The 20,886-nt window shown below is 34.1% G+C and overlaps 1 protein-coding gene and 1 pseudogene across 6 annotated transcripts in view; one reads left to right on the top strand and one right to left on the bottom strand.

Annotated features, from left to right (window-relative positions):
• The window catches only part of DOCK7 (dedicator of cytokinesis 7), a 193,776-nt gene that overhangs the window by 44,427 nt on the left and 128,463 nt on the right, over positions 1-20,886 (top strand). For all 6 annotated transcript variants that reach the window (XR_009008674.1, XM_057548786.1, XM_057548800.1 and 3 more), the window contains exons 10-14: positions 4,777-4,857; positions 6,954-7,119; positions 11,480-11,622; positions 15,506-15,599; positions 16,273-16,435. Coding sequence is in view for 5 of the 6 variants with exons in the window: in XM_057548786.1 (XP_057404769.1) it covers positions 4,777-4,857; positions 6,954-7,119; positions 11,480-11,622; positions 15,506-15,599; positions 16,273-16,435 (647 nt within the window). In the remaining variant the exon portion in view is untranslated. The remainder of the gene's footprint in view (positions 1-4,776; positions 4,858-6,953; positions 7,120-11,479; positions 11,623-15,505; positions 15,600-16,272; positions 16,436-20,886) is intronic.
• LOC103016716 (40S ribosomal protein S26-like) lies at positions 737-1,084 on the bottom strand (annotated as a pseudogene).

Raw genomic sequence — 20,886 nt, 5'->3', positions numbered from 1 at the left:
AATGACCCAGCACTATTTATTGAAAAGACTGCTTTTTTTCTCCTACTGCTTTTACAAAGTATCCCATGTCATAAATCAAGTGTTCATATGTATGAGATTTTTTTCCTAGAATCTTTTTTGGTTCAACTGGCCTGTTTGTCTTTAATTGGCACCAGTACCACACTGTTTTAATTATAGTAGTTTAGAGGCTTCCCTGGTGGCTCAGTGGTTAAGAATCCGCCTGCCAGTGCAGGAGACACAGGTTCGATCCCTGGTCCGGGAAGCTCCCACATGCTGCAGAGCAACTAAGCCGGTGTACCACAACTACTGAGTCTGCATTCTAGCGCCCACGAGCCATAACTACTGAGCCGTGCGCCACAACAACTGAAGCTTGCACACCCTAGAGCCCGCACGCCACACCTACTGAGCCTGCGTGCTGCAACTACTGGAGCCCATGCGCCTAGAGCCCGTGCTCTGCAACAAGAGAAGCCACTACAATGAGAAGCCTGCGCACCGCAACGAAGAGTAGCCCCCGCTCACTGCAATTAGAGAAAGCCTGCGCGCAGCAACTAAGACCCAATGCAGCCAAAAAAAAATTATTATAGTTTATAAAAACAGTATATTTTTTTCTAGCTTTATTCTTCAAGATTGCCTTGGATGTTCTTTTTACTTTTTCTTTTTTTAAAATAAAGTATGATTTCCATTTTATTGTCTTTTCAGAGAACAGTATTTCTTCAGTCTTTAAGGACTTAGCTCCTTATGTGGGCTTTGGTGGAAGTCATGGGGCAGCACCTGCAGGTCTAAATCAGGGTGGAGGTGTTCGGTCCTTCCGGGCTTCCCGAGAACGATTCCTGACTACCTTGCTGTAAATGGCACAACTCACGCAGTAATGTAGTTTCACGTACAGCTTGGAAAGCACATAGGCATCGAAAACACTTGCTTCAGAAATGTCCCTGACGGCTTAGACCTCTACTATGTTCTGAATGATGAGCTCCTTAATGGCCTTGTCCTTGCGCAAGCATCGGGCACAGTTGGTACAGCGAACAGGCTACACGTGGCCGTGGCCCTTTTTGGCATGACCATTGTTCCTACTTTTCTTGGTCATCTTGGAAGTGAGGAGGCGAGAGAGGCTGGATGTTTTTGACCCTTTACATTTTTGTATAAATTTTTGCTTGTCAGTCCCTCCATGCTCCCCCAATATAGGCATACTCTCTCTCAAGAAAGAGCTTGTTGAGATGTTAACTGAGATTGTGTTAAATATACTGATCAATTTGGAAAAGTTGACGTCTTTAAACTGTTGAGTTCTCCAGTCAATGAGCACAGTATGTTTTTAGGTCTTTTCTCCTATGTCTTCCTGGTAATTTGATATTTTTGACCCTGTTATAAATGGTATCATTTAAAAATTTTCATTTTAAATTATATACAGAATTTCATTCGTCACTGGTATATAGAAATTCGGTTATCTTTTATTTATAAACTTTTATTTATAGTTAGTAACATGCACAAGGTGTACACTTTCTTTAATTTTTACATACTTAACTCAGTTATGTAACCAACATCCAGATCAAGGTATAGAACATTACCCAACAGCCTTCTTTGTGTCCCTTCCTACTATGCTGACTTATCACCACGGATTAGTTTAACCTCTTTTTCTTCATAGAAAAGGAATCATATATATTCTTGTGTCTGACATTCTAAAGAATTATATGATTCATCATTTTTGCATGTAGCAATAGTTGGTTGTTTTTCACCCTGCATAGTATCTTGTTATATGCGTATGACAGTTTGGCCATTCTAATAGTCGATGGACATTGGGGTTATTTCTAGCTTTTGGCTATTGTAAGTAATGCTGCTGTAAACATTCTTATATATGATTTTTGCATTTCTATTGAGTATATAGGTAGATGTTGAATTACTGGATCATAGTGTATTTATAGCTTCAGTTTTAGTAGAAAGAACCAGTTTTCTGACGTGATTAGTCCAAGTTTCAGTCTCATCAGCAGTGCTTGAGAATTTCATTTGCTCCATTTCCTTCTTAACACTTGATATCATCAGGTTTTATTGTATTTTACATCTTAATTTCCTTAATTTTATTTTATTATGTATTTTATTTCTGGTGCATTTGCAGGGTTATGTCAGTTTGGCTTTAATTTATAATTTAATTTATAATTTAATTTATAATTTAATTTATAATTCCCTGATAAATGGCCAATAAGAATTATTGGCCATTTGGATATTGTTTTGTGTAGTGCTTATTCAAATAGTAAGCTCATGTTTAACTTGTTTGTATACATAAAAAACACAAATTTTAAGTGTATAGGATACATAAGTTTTAAGTGAAAAAAATACAGTTGTGTAATCTTCATTTCATTGGATTGTTTTTATTTTATCAATTATTAGTTGTATTAATAATTTATTAATTTGTAAGAGTGCTTTATCCTCCATTCACTAATTTGAAGTATCAACTTTATTATGTGCTAAATTCTTGCATACACTTCATTTGGTTTCTGGACTTTTATCCTATTTTATTTATATTTCTTTTCCTAAAACATTAAAAATTTTATAGGGGTAAAGTGAGACATTTTGGAGAAAAATGATAAGTAGAAATTATTGTATTGGCCACTTAATATTTTGTGAGTTGTCTTTTTTAATTGTAATTTTGTACTTTGATGTTTTATTAAATGGAGATGACTTTTAAGACTGATTGCTTTTATTAATAGTTTTAATTGAGGTAAAATACACATAACATAAAATTTACCATCTTAATCGTTTTTATGTGTACAGTTCAGAATTAAGTATATTCAGATTATTGTGCAAACAATCTTTAGAAATTTTTATCTTGCCAACAAAACCTTAACCCTGTATACACATTAAGTAGCAGTTCTTCATTTCCCCTTCTCCCCAGCCCCTGCCAACCAGCATTTTGCTCTTTGTTTCTATGAATTTGTCTATTCTAGATACCTCATTTGAATGGAATAATACAGTATTTGTCTTTTTGTGACAGGCTTATTTCCCTTGGCGTAATGTCTTCAAGGTTCATCCAGGTTGTAGCATGTTTCAGAATTTTCTTCCTTTTAAGGCTGAATAATATTCCACGTGTATGTGTATACACAGACAGATACACACTATGTTTTGTTTACTCATTTTTTGATGGACACTTGAATTGCTTCTACCTTTTGGCTATTGTGAATAATGCTGCTATGAACATGGGTGTGCTAATATCTGTTTGAGTCCCTGCTTTCAATTCTATTGAATATATACCCAGAAATAGGTTTTCTGAATTACATGATAATTCTATTTTTAACTTTTTGAGGAACCTCTGTACTGTCTTCTATAGCAGATTACGATTTTACACCATAAAAAGCACACAGGGGTTCCAGTTTTCCATATCCTTGCCAATGCTTGTTATTTGTTTGTTTGTTTATTTATTTAATTGTGGCCATCCTGATGGATGTAAGGTGATATCTCACTGTGGTTTTGATTTGCATTTCCCTAATGATTAGTGATGTTGAGCGTCTTTTTATATGCTTCTTAGACGTTTGTATGGCTTCTTTGGAGAAATGTCTATTCAAGTCCTTTGCCCATTTAAAAATCAGATTATTTGTTGTTTCGTTGTTGAGTTGTAGGATTTCTTTATCTGTTATGGATATGAACTCCTTATCAATTATATGATTTGCAAATATTTTTTCTCATTGTGTGGGTTGCCTTTCACCCTGTTGATTGTGTTCTGTCATATACAAAAGTTTTAAATTTTGATGTAATCCAATTTAACTATTTTTACTTTTGTTGCCTTTGCTTTTTTTTGTGTCAAATCCAAGAATACATTACCAAATCCAATCACAGGAAGCTTTTCCTTTATTTTTTCTTCTAAGAGTTTAATAGTTTTAGGTTTATGTTTAGGTGTTTGATCCATTTTGAGTTAATATTTGTATATAATATAATATAAGGGTTCAACTTTATTCTTTTGCATTTGGATATTCAGGTTTCTTTTAATATCATTTGTTGAAAAAACTGTTCTTTCCCCATTGAATAGTCTTGGCACCCTTGTAGAAAATCTAACTATTTATAGTTTTCAGATTACAGATCTTTCACCTTTTTGGTTAATTCCTCAGTATTTTATTCTTTTTTTTTTTTTTTTTTTATTCTTTTTGATATTATTGTAAGTGGAATTTTTTTCTTAATTTCCTTTTTGAATTGCTCATTGCTAAGGTATAGAAATGCAACTGATTTTTGTGTGTTGATTTTGTATCCTGCAACTTTGCTGAATTTATTTATTCTAACAAGTTTTGTGTGTGTGTGTGTGTGTAATATTAGAGTTTTCTATATAAGAGATCATGTTGTCTGTGAATAAAGATAATTTAACTTCTTCCTTTTCAATTTGGATGTTTTTGTTTCTTTGTCTTGTCAAATTGCTCTGGCTCAGACTTCCAGTACTTTGTTGTATAGAATTGGCAAAAGTGAACATCCTTATCCTGTTCCTGATTCTAGAGGAAAAGCTTTTGGTTTTTCAGCATTGAATATGATGTTAAATGTGGACTTTTCATATATGGTCTTTATTATATTGAGGTAGCTTTCTTCTTTTCTAAGTTCGTTGAGTTTTTCTATCATGAAAGGGTGTTGAATTGTCCAGTTCTTTTTCCTGCATCAGTTAAGATGGTCATGTGGTTTTGTTCTCTTATTTTGTTAATGTGGTGTATTATGTTGATTGATTTTTGTATTTTGAACCATCCTTGCATTCCAGGCTGATCGCTTTTAGTTTTAAGCTTAATTAATCTTTACTCTTTTTGTCTTTGACAGCTAGAAAAAGTGCTACAGCAAGGAGACATTGGAGAGTGTGCAGAACCATATATGATTTTCAAAGAAGCAGATGCCACCAAGGTAGAATGTCATGCCTCTTACTTCCGCCACTTTCGTAGTCATTAGCAGTCACTCTCCATTCTCCTCAGATCCCCAAACCCAACCCTAAACAACCTCTAATCTCCAAAATTATAATTTGGGAGAATACTATACAGAGCAGATTAAAGAATTTTACTACTAATTCATTTTTTTCTATTGGCCTACCCATTTTCTTTATTTCCTTCATTACCTAGCTTGAGTCATGTGCTATGCTATTCTTTAAAATCTCCCTCATCCCAAGCTAATAGATTCCTAAAGAATCAAATTAATTCAGTTTAATTCCTAAATAATGAAAAATTTCCTGTGTTTGCAAAATAGTGATTTTGATGGAACTTTTTCTAGCAAAGCAGAAGTATTCTGGGCCTCTGTCTAGCTGCAGATAATTAGGGAATATGGTAAAAATAGAAAATACAATCTCCATTTTGCCATCAGATAACTAATTTCTAGAATTTGGATAAACTTATAAAGCAAAAATAATTGGTGAACAATCGGTACCAAATTCCAGATACCCTGAGTTAGTTATAAGAATAACAGGTGAGGACTTCCCTGGTGGCGCAGTGGTTAAGAATCCACCTGCCAATGCAGGGGACACGGGTTCGAGCCTTGGTCCGGGAAGATCCTACATGCTGTGGAGCAGCTAAGCCCATGTGCCACAACTACTGAGCCTGTGCTCTAGAGCCTGTGAGCCTCAACTACTGAGCCTGTGTGCTGCAACTACTGAAGCCCGCGCGCCTAGAGCCCGTGCTCTGCAATAAGAGAAGCCACCGCACCGCAACGAAGAGTAGTCCCCGCTCTTCGCAACTAGAGAAAGCCCGCGCGCAGCAACAAAGACCCAATGCAGCCAAAAAAAAAAAGCATAACAGGTGATTTTTGGATCTTTGAACACATGATTTAATATGTCAAACAGCCAGGAGAGGTGTGCTTGAGGAGTATTGGACAAATCACCACAATCTAGAAAATGTTTTGCTTTCTATTTTTCTGAGATTTGGAACAAGAATTGAGTGTTTTCTGCTAATATGGGTACATTGGAGCACATGATATACTCTGATTCCTGGATATCTGGTTGAAATTAGGGTTAAAGTATTCTGGCTTTCCCCAGGTCGTCATTTTACAAATTAAATTGCTCTGTTATATGAAGCTCATAGGTGTATAATTGCAGCTTATTTCACTCTTCTCTTACATATTTACATGCTTGATAAGGGTCCTTAATTCTCTTTAAGTACTCTTAAAGCAAGAACCTATTTTGAAGGTATAATAGATATATTTTATCAGTAAACAGTCCTACCATTTAGCTATTTCTTCATCTTTTCTCAGTCCTGAGTCCCAAGGTAGGACACTGCCATTCGAGTATACCTTACCAATACCCTATATGGAAATAGTATGTGAGAGATTTTAGTGTAGGTTTTCACCCTTGGACCATTGGTTGGCTATTGCAGGCCACCTTAGTGTTTGTTTCAAGGATAGCCTAAAAGTTGAGCCAGCCTCAGGATGTCTTCCAGATAAACACGTGCTATTTGGATCATTAGTCTTTTTCCAGGTTTAGTCCTCTTGTCATACTTTTTTTGTTTCCTTCTTTTGTTACAACTCTGGGCTTATTCATGGTTTATTTGTGACCCCCGGTCCCACCTCATAGTTGTCATAAGTTAGTGATTATGTCAGAATGGCCCAACTGCTTCCATCTTTTTTAGAAAAATAAAATTTAGTAAGTCATAACCTAGAATATTTTGTGGTTGGCAGTTGATGTCTAGAACCTGTTGTCTAGGTTATGTTTCCTTTCATAAAATAGTACTTTTAGTACATAAACATGTTTGACACTTGCTGTCCTTTCTTTTCTCCCAACATAAGATCATCACAAACAGAAATTTTAAAGACTTTCACATACATTTGTAGAACTGGTTGAGGTTGCTTCGTAAAGATAATATACTGTTAATTGATCTGTGAAAGGTACAGATTGTTTTTCCATCTTTGCTGAGAATTGAGAATTCTTAACCTTTATATTTTCCTTTATATATTATGAAATAGCCTTTAATTCATTTCTTTGAACGTAATCATATAATGTATAAAGTTTTGTTTTGCAGAATAAGGAAAAATTGGAGAAGCTGAAAAGTCAAGCTGATCAGTTCTGCCAAAGACTTGGGAAGTATCGCATGCCTTTTGCTTGGACTGCAATCCATTTAATGAATATTGTTAGCAGTGCTGGGAGTTTGGAAAGAGATTCTACAGAGGTAGAAATAAGCACTGGAGGTGAGAATGTTTTATATAAAATATTTCTACGTGTATAATTTTTTTCTTTTTCTTATATAATCTTGTTTTATTTGTAAGCTTTGCAATGTAGTGAGACATTAAAAGGGTTTTCTTTTTTTCCTTTAACGGGTTTATTGAGATGTAATTCACATACGTACAGTTTGCCCATTTAAGATGTGTAATTCAATGTTTTTTGTTATATTTGTAAGGTTCAGCAACTGTCACCACAATCTAATTTTAGAACACTTTCATACTCCTTAGTGGTCACTCTTCTCCCCAAGTCCCCAAACCTAACCAACCTGTAATTTATTTATTCATTCTGTATGGATTTGTCTATGCCAGACATTTCATATTAATAGAATTATACAATGTGTAGTCTTTTGTGAGTAGCTTCTTTCACTTAGCATAATGTTTGAAAGGTTCACACATGTTGTTACATCTGGGTATAGTCCATTTTGAGTTAATTTTTGTACATGGTAAGAGGTAAGGGTCCAACTTCATTCTTTTTATGTAGATATCTAGTTGTCCCAACACCATTTGCTGAAAAGGCTATTCTTTCCCTATTGAATGGTCTTGGCACTCTTGTTGAAAATCAGTTGACCGTAGATATATGGTTTTATTTCTGGACTCTCAGTTCTGTTGCATTGATGTATATGCTTATGCTAGTACTATACTATCTTTATTATTTTAGCTTTGCAGTAAGTTTTGAAATTGGGAATAGTGGGTCCTCCAATTTTTTTTCAAGATTATTTTGACTATTTTGAGCTCTTGCATTTTCATAAGAAGTTTAGGGTCAGCTGATAATTTCTGCACAAAGGCAGCTGGAATTTTGATAGGAATTACATTGATTTGGTAGATCAATTTGTGGAGTGTTGCCCTCATAACAATATTAAGTCTTCCAATCCGTGGAATGTTTTTCCATTTATTTAGATCTTAAAAATTTATTTAAACAATGTTTTGTCGTTTTAAGTGTACAAGTCTTGCCCCTCTCTTGTTAAATGTGCATCCCAGTATTTTATTGGTTTTTGATGCTATTTTAAAAGGATTGTTTTCTTAATTTCATTTCCATAATGTTCATTTTTAGTGATAGAAATACAATTGGCTTTTGAATATTGATCTTGTACTTTGAAACCTTTTTGAATGTGTTTATTAATTCTAATTTTTTTTTTTCTTTTCTGGATTCTTTAGGATTTTCCATGTATAAGATCATGTCATCTGCAAATCAAAATAGGTTTACTTTTTTTTTTCCTATCTGGATGTCTTTATTTATTTTTCTTTTCTGATTATCTTGACTAGAACCTCCTGTACAGTATTAAAAAAAATGGCAAGAGTGGATATCCTCGTCTTGTTCCTGACCTTAGGGGGAAGGCATTCAGTCTTTCACTATCAAGTATGATGTTTGCTATAGGTTTTTCATAGATGTAATGTAGTAGTTTGAGGAAGTTCCCTTCTATTCCTAACTTTTTGAGTGTTTTTGTCATGGAAGGATATTGAATTTTGTAAAATGCATTCTTTGAGTTTATTGAGATGATTTGTATGGTTTTTTGCCCTGTAGTCTTTTAGTATGCTGTATTGCATTAATTGATTGGTTTTGGATGTTAAACTAATCTTACATTTCTGGGAGAAGTCTCACTTGGTCATGGTATATAATTTTTTAATATGTGTTGTTAGTCTGTTTCCTAGTATTTTGTTTAGTATTTTTGCTTCTATATTCCTAAGGGATATTGGTCTGTAGTTTTTCTTCCTTGTAATATCTCTGTCTGGTATTGGTATCAGGGTAATACTGGCCTCATTGAAAATGAGTTGTGATTTTTTTTCCTTCTGATTTTTGGAAGAATTTGTAAACAGTTGGTATTAATTTTTCATTGGAAGTTTGGAAGAATTCACTAGTGAAGCCACCTTGGCTTGGTCTTTTCTTTGTGGTAAGTATTTTCATTACTAATTAGATCTCTTGTTATAGATCTATTCATATTTTCTCTCTCATCTTGAGTCAGTTTCAGTACTGTGTATCTTTCTAGAAATGTGTTCATTTCATCTAAATTATCTAATTGTTATCTAACTGTTGACCTACAGTTATTCATAGTATCGCAGTATAATCCTTTTTCTCTCTAAGGTCTGTAGCGATGATTTTAGTAATTTGAGTCCTGTCTGTGTATTTTTTAAAAAATAAATTTATTTATTTATTTAATTTATTTTTGGCTGCATGGGGTCTTTGTTGCTGTGTACGGGCTTTCTCTAGTTGTGGCGAGCGGGGGCTACTCTTTGTTGCGGTGCGCGGGCTTCTCATTTTGGTGGCTTCTTTTGTTGTGGAGCACAGGCTCTAGGCACGCAAGCTTCAGTAGTTGCGGCACGCAGGCTCAGTAGTTGTGGCACACGGGCTTCGTTGCTCTGCAGCATGTGGAATCTTCCTGGACAAGGGCTCGAACCCATGTCCCCTGTATTGGCAGGTGGATTCTTAACCACTGCACCACCAGGGAAGTACCCTGTCTATGTATTTTTTTCTTCATTAGTTTAACTAAAGTTTTAAAAATTTTATCTTTTTGAAGAATCAGTTTTTGGTTTCATTGATTTTTTTTCTATTGTTTTCCTAGTTTCTATTTCATTTATTTCCACTTAGCTGTTGTCTTTTTTGGTATCCTTTCTTTTTTTTTAACATCTTTACTGGAGTATTGCTTTACAGTAGTGTGTTAGTTTCTGCTGTATAACAAAATGAATCAGCTGTATATCCCCATATCTCCTCCCTCTTGCATCTCCCTTCCCCGCTCCCTATCCCACACCTCTAGGTGGACACAAAGCACCGAGCTGATCTCCCTGTGCTATGCAGCTGCTTCCCACTAGCTATCTATTTTACATTTGGTAGTGTATATATGTCCATGCCACTCTCTCACTTTGTCCCAGCTTACCCTTTCCCCTCCCCATGTCCTCAAATCCATTGTCTAAATCTGCGTCTTTATTCCTGTCCTGCCCCTAGGTTCTTCAGAACCAGTTTTTTGGTTTTTTTTTTAGATTCCATATATATGTGTTAGCGTACAGTATTTATTTTTCTCTTTCTGACTGACTTCACTCTGTATGACAGTCTCTAGGTGCATCCACCTCACTACAAATAACTCAATTTCATTTCTTTTTATGGCTGAGTAATATTGCATTATATATATGTGCCACATCTTCTTTATCCATTCATCTGTCGATGGACACTTAGGTTGCTTCCATGTCCTGGCTATTGTAAATAGAGCTGCAGTGAACATTGTGGTACATGACTCTTTCTGAATTATGATTTTCTCAGGGTATATGCCCAGTAGTGGGATTGCTGGGTCATATGGTAATTCTATTTTTAGTTTTTTAAGGAACCTCTATACTGTTCTCCATAGTGGCTGTATCAATTTACATTCCCTTGGTATCCTTTCTAATGCTTGCTTTGGGTTTAGTTTTCTCTTCTTTTTCTGGTTTCTTAAGATGTAAGCTTAAGTTACTGATTTGAGATCTTTCTTTTTTTGTAATATAAACATTCACAGCTATAAATTTCCCTCTGAGAACTTCTTTAGTGATATATCATATGTTTGGGGATTTTGCATTTTCATTTTCCTATATCTTAAATGTTTTTAAATTTCCCATTTTATTTCCTCTTTTGTCCATTGGTTATTCAGAAGTGTGCTGTTTAACTTCCACATGCTTATGAATTTCTCAAATTTTCTTCTTTTATTGATTTATAGCTTAATTCCATTGTTCTTGGAAAACATATTTTATATGATTTGAATCCCTTTGAATTTATTGTATTTTGTTCTATGGCTTATTATATAGTTTGTCTTGGAGAATTTCCTGTGTGTGCTGGAGAAGAATGTGTATTCTGCTTTTGCTTAGTGGCGTATTCTATAGATGCCTGTCAGGTCTAGCTTGTTTATAGTTTTGTTTGTTTTCTACAACATAGCTGCTCTGTTGGTTTTGAATTATAAGGTTATCTTGCAAAGACTTTGAATGCAAGTTATCTTAAATTCTTTTTCAAACTCAAGTGCTAAGACTGAGGGACCATTATATGGTGACCAAAATTTGCATTGTGTGCATATTTCCTAGTAAATACATAGTTCCTCTGTAGCTGTTCTTCATAGCTTATATTGGGTTATATGCATAATCTTTGTGTGATAGAGACTTATTTTACACTGGAGAAGTTTTTAAAGAGAACCTGAAGATTTAGGTTTAATGCTTCCTTACAGATCTCCCCAGAAGTGAAATTCTTCTACTGTAGTCAGTATTGCTGAGGGGATAATCTTCAACTTTAGTGGATATTTTCCTGTGTTTGGAAGACTGCTTTAAAACACATTTTAAATATTATGGAAATGAATATCTTACTTTTTTTCCTTGGTAGAACGAAAGGGGTCTTGGTCAGAGAGGAGGAATTCTAGTCTGGTTGGCAGAAGATCACTTGAAAGGACAACAAGTGGAGATGATTCTTGTAACTTGACCAGCTTTCGACCTGCTACTCTCACAGTGACAAATTTTTTTAAGCAGGTATTGTTCTGTCATGGAAGAATGCTAGGGGGCTATTCGTACTTAAATTTCTTGTGATTTCAGAAAAATCATAATTTTCCATGTAGTACATGTACATGTAGTAATTGATTGTGATTTTAACAAGTTAAAAAAATTAAGAATAAAAATAAAAAATATAAGACAAAATAATATTATAACTGTTTTTTCATCATTATATTTATTTAAATGTTGGCATTGATTAGTAATGCTTCCAAATCAATCATCCACATCTGTATCCTATTTCTTAATTTTAATATTTTAACTTTTCTTAAGCATTGATATTTTATGGATTTTCTTAGAGTAGGTGTGTGGTTACATCTGTCTTCCCCACTCAAGTTGTTTTTGACCTAACATACCACATCCATGGTATATGGAATAGAAATTTCAGGCTCTAGTAGTGCATTTTTGTGCTAAAATTATTTTTATAGGTGAGTTTACAGGTCCAAAAAGTTCTTGATCAAAGATACTTTGTTCTTTGCAAGTATATTTCCTGTAGTTGAGTCAAATCAGTAGTTTTCAAGTGCTGGTCATGATCCAATAATGGTAATGGAAATTTAGTAGATAACACCCAGCTTAAAAAAAACAAACAAACCAGTAGAATAGAAAAATAATAGTGCATTGCACTTAGTGAAGTTAAATATTGCTTCAGTAGGCTTTTTTCCCTCCAATTTTTGTGTGCGTGCATACCTGTCTATATGTGCATACATGGTGTATGTGCTACTGGATTTTGTTGTAGAATGAATTTTATACTCTGAATCAGGATCAGAAAATTTTGAAAGTCTGTCTAAAGTAACCAGAGGACCAGAACATTTTAAGGATGGAAGAAAATTTGTATTAGTGTGATAAACTGGAGAAGGGTACTATGCATGTATTTTGGAGCAGATTAAAGGAAAATGCTAAGTATTGCCTCAAAATTCCTCCTTCTGTGGTGTTATTCTAAATAAGAGGAGAAAATCCTGGCCTAGTGACACCTTATAACTTGAGAGGGCAAGGTGTTTAGGGCAGGATGTGTTATGATTTGACAGCTAGCTGTCTAGTATAATGCTACAGTTATATATCAGTAGCACTTACAGGCAGCTGCTCTGAGAGACTCAAATGGAAAATAAAGCAGGTGAGAAGGGTCTGAAGTGGTAAGGGTCTTTTTATTATGGATAATAGTGCAAGAAAGAATCTAGAAAAGGCCACAGTGTTACTTGGATGAGGTGATAGGCCACATTTAGCTATGGAAACAGGGCAGTAGATTTACTTGTTACAGTGACACAACCTTGTAGCTGTAACATTTCTCTCTCTCTCTCTCTCTGTCTTCAGCTGGTATATCACTTCTGCCACTATTTCCACAGCTCTTTTTTTTTTTTTTTCTTCAGCCTGTTTTATTATTGAACTAGTATTATAAACTTAAATCAATAAGTCATCCATCCACCCACCCACCTGTTTATTCAACAAATATTTTGTGAGCATTCATCATGTACTGAACACTGTTGGAGACTGGTAACTGGAAACTGGAACAAAGTGATTGTGAAAACTTAAAAAAAGATGATTGCTGGAAATATGGAGCAATGGAAAGTATTTACACTTGACTTTTGTACAGTTCTATAATTTTTTAACTATTAACATATATGATTTTTATAAGTATTTTTAAATAGCTAGGATATTATGCATCAGGCAAGTGCATATTAAGTAAAAAGCAGAGATTACAATTTTAATAAAGTAGAATTCAAGGTACAATTTCTCCTAAATGAGATACAGAAGGCAGGTTATTTATTTACTTATTTATTTGTTTGTTTGTTTGGCTGTGCCGGGTCTTAGTTGTGGCATGCAGGATCTTCGTTGCAGCATGTGGAATCTTTTGTTGTGATGCACAGGCTCTTTGGTGCAGTGCGGACTTCTCTCTAGTTGTGGCACGCGAGCTCTAGAACGTGCAGGCTCAGTAGTTGCGGCATACGGACCTAGTTGCCCCATGGCATGTGGGATCCTAGTTCCCCAACTAGGGATCGAACCCTTGTCCCCTGCATTGGAAGGCGGATTCTTAACCACTGGACCACCAGGGAAGTCCCCAGGTTTTTTTTTTTTTTTAATGAGAGATTACTGTCCATGATTGGGATATAGTAATCAGGAGTGTTTATGTACAGATTCGAAATGTGTCAGGCCAAAATTATTGGAAATACATAGAGATTTAAAAACAAAGTTTAAATCCATACATTAGTTTTAAAGACACTTGTTCTATTTGTTGACATGTATAGAAGTTATCTGTTGCTTCAGGAGTACATAGCAATACATGCAGTGTGGAGGGATGAGTGTCAGCTAGGCTTATTCACATGTTTGGAGATTGACTGGGGTCAGCTGATCTAGACTGACTTCTGTTGGGAAAACTGAAATGATTCAGACCTTTTCCATGTCTCTCAGCTTCCACTCTTATCCTCTAGCAGGCCAGCCTTGGTCATGTTGTTATAGCAGTGACAGAAGTTCCAGAGAGGGGGCAAGCTTACTTATGCAAATGCTTTTCAAGTCTCTGTATCATGTTTGCTTACTGATTAGAACAAGTCTCCTGGCCAAGCCTAGGGGAAAGAATTGTGTCCCACCCAACAAAAGGCATGGAAGCAGACAGGGAGTAAAGAATGGAGACCATTAATACAATCAATTTAACAAGTGAAGGAGACAGAAATAATTGAATCTTGAGATAATCTGAATGTATTCTAAATAAGGACCATTTGAAGATCTGTATTCATATCTGTACTCAAAAGGAGAGAATATGCTCTTTTAGCAACTGATGGAACATTTACAATAATTAATTGTATATTAGGTCACTGAAAAAATCTTCTTGAAGTCAGATTCTCTAACTATAACTCAGTAAAACTAAAAACCATTTATAAAAGTATTGACAAAAATCTCCAACCACTTAGAAAATAAAAATCACTTTTTAAAATAATGACATAAAAGAAGATCAGTTCTGTATCCTGTTTAGAATACAATTGTGAACAAATGAGATCTGGCTCAAGGTGAGCTCACAATAATAAAGGAGGCTTAAATATGTTTATTACCAAATAGGATAAAAAGACAGTATATGAATTACGCATTAAAAATAATAAGATGTCAAATGCAGGAGGTTTGGATTAATAAAATGTAAAGACTGACTTTTGAATAAAAGAATAAAATCAATCTCTACCTATTTTAACTGTAAGAAAAAATATTACATTAAATTGAGAATTCTTTGTTAATTGGACATGGTTCGGTTTTTTGTCTCTTTTCCCCCATTGATTGAGGTCTTTTTAGAGTTTTCTTTCTGGTCTTATTATCAGGATAGTTGTCTTGTTTTTTTTAAGAGTAGTTTTTTGTTGTTACTTCTTTCTTTTCTTTTTCAAATGTAGCCAGTGCTCTATATTTTGCATTTAAGAAATTTGATGACATAAAGTTGAAAAGACAAATGAAAACTCAAGTGTAACAAATTTATGAGTGTCATATATATATATATATATATATATATATATATATACACACATACATACATATATATGTCTGTTTTCTGTCTATATTCTTGTTTTCTTCTCTTTATCTCCAACTTGCATCGTTTTTTCTATATTTTAGAGTGCCCTGTAACCCCTTATAAACATAGATAATGGGCTGTAAATAAATCTATAAAATTTAAAAATAGATAGCAATATTATAGGTCTTAATATAACTTGAAAGCAAGAAGGAATAAAATAGGTTAGCATATTTATTTTTAATCATAATTATATTAATTTAATTTTACTTTTCATTCAGACTGAATTGAAGGAAGAGGGCAGGATTATTAACAGGCAATGTAAACTTATTTTCAATGTACTATATTTTTTAAATCTAATACTTTTTCCTCTATTTTTAAAATCAGGAAGGAGATCGCTTAAGTGATGAAGATCTGTACAAATTCCTTGCTGATATGAGAAGACCATCTTCTGTTTTACGGCGACTAAGACCTATTACAGGTATTTAAAAATTTTGTGTAAACGTGATGACAACTATTATCATCATTAATAATTGCATTTTTTATAATTATCTTTTCCTTTTTTCACTTATCTAGCCCATATGTGTTTCTGTGCTCAATACCTGTCTGCCTTCTTCATTTCATTATTCTGCTCTCATGTAGTCTAACAGTTTGGATGCAGGATTCAGTACCTTTGATAATTTGAGTACGGAAATGAGAATGATGAATAATATTGTGGCTTAAAATTATTTTCTAGAGGGAAAAAAATACATGTAATGGTAGATATTCAGAAATAGATTCATATTATGATCAGAACAAACCATTCCAGAGTAAAACTATTTTGAAATCTACCAAATTTAAAGTAAATCATTTAATCTTCAAAATGTTGGCTTGTTTCTATACTAGATCCCTCTGTTTTTTTTCTTCTTTTTTGCCTCCTTCTTCCTTTCCATTCATTCATTCAGTAAGCATTTATTATTTTATGTCTGTATTAGTAATTTGTAAGTTTGAGACTTGATAAGACAAAATAATTTAGAGGTCTGAGATGATAGCAATTTTGGTTTCTTCCCAGACTTCTTGCAAAAATAGGATCTCAGTCCTTCCAAAAATACTTTTAGTGTGAAGTTGTTATTTATTATGTTTACATTGTTTTTATAATGTATTTTTATATGCAGCTCAGCTGAAGATAGACATTTCTCCTGCACCTGAAAATCCCCATTATTGCCTAACACCAGAGCTGCTTCAAGTGAAGCTTTACCCTGACAGTAGAGTTAGACCTACCAGAGAAATTTTGGAGTTTCCTGCAAGGGATGTCTATGTTCCAAACACTACTTACAGGTAGCACATTTTAATTTTGGAGAATTCTGAAATAAGATACTATATATTCTAATATTAATAGAGAATGAAACTCTTCAAAAATCTTTTGTAGCTTTGTTACTTATTCCATTTCTTACTTCATGATTTTATTAATAGCTGTAATGTGTTAAGCTTATTAAGCTATTAAGCTGTGCAAGAGGTATAATGTTAGTTACCTTACATACATTATCTTATTTAATGCTCATAGCTTGAGGTAGGTATTACCTTCATTTTAGAAGTGAGTAAACTGAGGGATAAAGAGGTTGTACTTTACTGTGTTGGAACTAGCGTTTGAATTGTGGGTTGTTAGGTTAAAACATTTGAACTCCTAGTTACTGTATTTCCTCATGTGTTCTTATTAGCAGAATCTAGCATTACACGTGGATCATATGTATGTGCCTGCACTATGTTCTAACAATCAACAATATTTGGTGATTCTACATTACTCAGAGAATACTTGACACAAGGTTATTGGATAGGCTTTTAGGCTGAACCTGCATAACTCCAGGTGTACCATTTAGATATACTCTTTATGAATGAGGCTCCCTTTATTTGTGAATGCTGAGACCATGGCTTGACATGTCTATTGGGATACCCAACAGGGCCGCTCAGACCTAAGTTTCTACCTAGACTTCCCCATCTTAATGTATTTCACCACCGTTTACCCAGTTCCTGAGGCCAAAAGTTTTGGAATCAAAATGATTTCTCTCCTTTTGTTATTCCTCACATTTACTCCTCTGCGAAGTTTTGTAGGCTCTGCTTCAAAATGAATCCCAAATCCAATACTTTGTACCTCCTCCACCTTTAAAATTCTAGTCAAGTTACCATCCAGATCAGCACTGTCAAATAGAAATATAATGGGAACCACATTTGTAATGTAAAATTTTATAGTTGCTACATTAAAAAAAAATAGAAACAAGTGAAATTAATTTTAATTATATGTTATTTAACCCAATATATCTAAAATAGTATTTTAACATGTAATAAATGTAAAAAATTCTTTTACTTTTCTTCCACTCCTACTAAAAATCTTCAAAGTCTGGTGCGTATTTTACACTTAAAGCACATCTCAGTTCAGATGAGCCACATTTCAAATGGTCAGTAGTCAGATGGGACTAGAGGCTACTATTGGACAGCCGCTGATCTCGAATTTGTGTACCTTTTAAAATTTGATCTTATTTCTACCCCTGCCTCAGTCAATTCTCAGCGTTGTAGTCAGAGAGATTTTTAAAAGAGATAAATCAGATCATTTATTCCTCTGCCAAAAGCCCTTCAGTGGCTTCTATTATAACCAGAACAAGAATGAATTTTTTTATAGTAGTCTATAAGACTATATGATCTGGCTCCTGCCTTTCTCTAACGTCATATCTTACTGATCTCTGTCTTGCTCATTTTAACCTCAGTGGCCTTTTTGTTCATCCTTGAACAAACAAAATTCTGCCTAAGATTTTTTGATGTTTTTTCTTCTCTTTGCCTATTATGTTTTTCCCCAGATAGTCACATGACTTGATTCCTTAATCAGACATATATCTGCTTACAGGACATTCTCGTCACCCTAACTAAAAAGATCTGCTGCTTCCCTACTCTAGCTTTTTACCCTTCCTTGTATTTATCATTATCTGGCACTGTAATGTGTAGTTATATGATCATTTTTTCTCTTTCTCATTAGAATGTAATTACTGTAAAGGGCAGGGACTTGTCTGTTTTGTTTACCACTTTATCTCCAGCATATAGAATAGTGTACAAGCACATGGAGAGCACACAGTAAATACTTACTCAGTGAGTTAAGAAATAAGACATTGTACAGTGGTGTGAATGGAATTTAGAGTCATGCAGATATGGGTGTGACTTCTGACTCCACTGTTTATTGTTTAAGTAACTTGTTTTAAGTTACCAATTTATTGGCACTCAGTTTTATTAATAAAATGTGAGATGATAATACCTGTCTTCTCTTGTGAGGGTACAGAGCGCAAAGCATTGCACGTGATTGGCACATAGTGTGAGTAAAATTCCTGGAAGATAGGCTGAAGAAAATATATACTGCTTTTTCAAACGAAACAGGTAATATAAGTATTCTCCTATAAATTATGTATATAACTACTTAAAAGGACATGGAATAAAGAAGTGATCCAAGGTTTGTATTGAACAATTTAGAGGTTATCAACTCTCTCTCTTATCTAGTACAGGAATCTCATCTAGAACATTCCTAACTTGTGTTTATCTGTCTTGCCTTTGCTTGGATTATTTCAGAGACAGGGAAAATGGAATTGGGGACTATGAGGGGTCTTTTCTTTCATTTTCCTACTTACCTTTGTTATTTATTTACAAATTTATATTTTTTAAACAAATTATATGAATATACTTAAAGTTCACATAGTTCCATAAGGCTTAAAATTAAAAACAGAGGTCCTTCATCTTATTCCTACCAACTTTTCCCTACACTGATGTCTAATCTTTATTGTCACTCACTAGTAACTCTTTTTGATCCTTCTTTTGGTATTTTACTCTTTGTTTCTAAATAGCATGTTCATGCTGCTATTTCTTGAGTCTTTTTCAAGATTTAACTCTGATATCTCCTCCTTAAAAAAATACATTTACTTGAATAAATCCAGAAAAAAAACTATACTTGTCAGCTCTGTAAAGCTTCTTGCAATACAGTAAAATATATCATATTATCAATTATTTCCTCGCTTGCACCTTCCTTGGTCCCTTTGCAACTAAATTATAAGTTAGTATGGCAGGGGAAGTTTTCTAGGCTCACTAGGCTTACTATACAGTTGTCATCTTAGAGCCTATTCACCATTTTCCTAGAAATTCTGTTTGCATTTCTTTTGCAATGGAGTTCTTATCTCCTATATATTTTTTTCTTTCTTGGTACTCATTATACTGAGAGCCTTTAGTATCTTCCTGGATTAGGGTATAGGAAAGTACCTGCACATATTATATGCTTGATAGAAGTTAGTCATTATTATTATCATTGGCTTTATTAGATTACATTTACCCAATCGTTACACAACTTGAGAGAGATTGGTTTGAAAGCTTAAGGATACTGGGCTTTTGGGGTGTAATTGGCTAAGAATGATTTTAAAAAGGAAGGTTATCAAAGTCACTAGTGGCCTTCTTTGTATTTTTACTTGGGCCTTCAATGTCCAGTGAGACCTGAATACCAAATCGTATAGGTTGCTTATTCTACTTAGTACTGTTAAAAATTTTTAGTCTCAGGCAGCTAATATTTTTTAGGAATTTATAATTTTTTAAAAAACCTTTCACTTATCTAGAAAATCTCGCTTAGGTAGAAATAATTTTAGAATGATGGAAGGAGATATACTCAGCAGATATCAGCTGACACACAGATATCATAAAATTTTACATAAATTTCCATAAATATTTGCTGACTGAATTGTTGTATTGGATCACAATAATACTCTTCTAGCTCAGTTTGAATTCTTTCTACCTTCTGAGGCATGTTTCAAGGTAAGCAGTGATTTCTGGTAATACATGTTAGTAGGCATTATGCAATCTATATGTGTACATTTTCCCAGTGAATAATGTTTAAAAAAGAAAGTAAAGTTGACACAAGGACTCCTTTTAGTTTATATATAGCCGTTATCTCTTTAACTCTGCACAGCAGCCTGCACAGAGCCAATACGATTATCCCTGTTTTATAGATGACAAAGCTGACATTCCATAGGGTTCAAAATTATATCTGAATTAAACAGAAATGTAAGCAATTTTAGTGTGAGGTTTTTTTTTTTTTTTTTTGGCCGCTTGGCCTGCAGGATCTCATTGCCCTAACCAGGGATTGAACATGCACCCCCTGCAGTGGAAGCATGGAGTCTTAACCACTGGACCACCAGGGAAGCCCTATAAGACTCCTTTTAGTTTATATATAGCCATTATCTCATTAACTCTGCACAGCAGCTTGCACAGAGCCAATACGATTATCCCTATTTTATAGATGACAGAGCTGACATACCGTAGTGTTCAAATTTGTATCTGAAAAAAACAGAAATTTAAGCATTTTTAGTGTGAGTTTTAAAAAAGTATTTGCACATTGTATTTATTTTTAGTAGTAAACTTGAGTGTACTTTAAAGGGTTTCAAGGGATAAAAAAGATTTAAAAAATTATTGTCTGAGTAGAGGGAGAATGAATGGACGTGATTGAAGCAAACAGTTTTTATGTTTGAGATGGAATCTCTGATTTTATATTTTCTAAAATGTCATTGAAACCTCATTTTATAAAGGCTTATTAGGGAGATTGTTAATCCTATTTTCATGACCTTGAACTGCTCATTTCACACCAATTGAGTAATTTTGCCCTATTTGATTTGCCATGAGAACACTTTGGACTTTGATAAAAGGGCCAACATTTGATCACTTTGTAATACATGCGTAAGTGCAATGTTTGTGGTTGTTAGTTATGGGAGAAGAAC

This window comes from Balaenoptera acutorostrata, chromosome 1 (assembly GCF_949987535.1).
Source record: "Balaenoptera acutorostrata chromosome 1, mBalAcu1.1, whole genome shotgun sequence".
NCBI classification, from domain to species: Eukaryota; Metazoa; Chordata; class Mammalia; order Artiodactyla; family Balaenopteridae; genus Balaenoptera; species Balaenoptera acutorostrata.
Note: the sequence above shows the minus strand (reverse complement) of the source record. Positions and strands in the feature narration are given on the sequence as shown.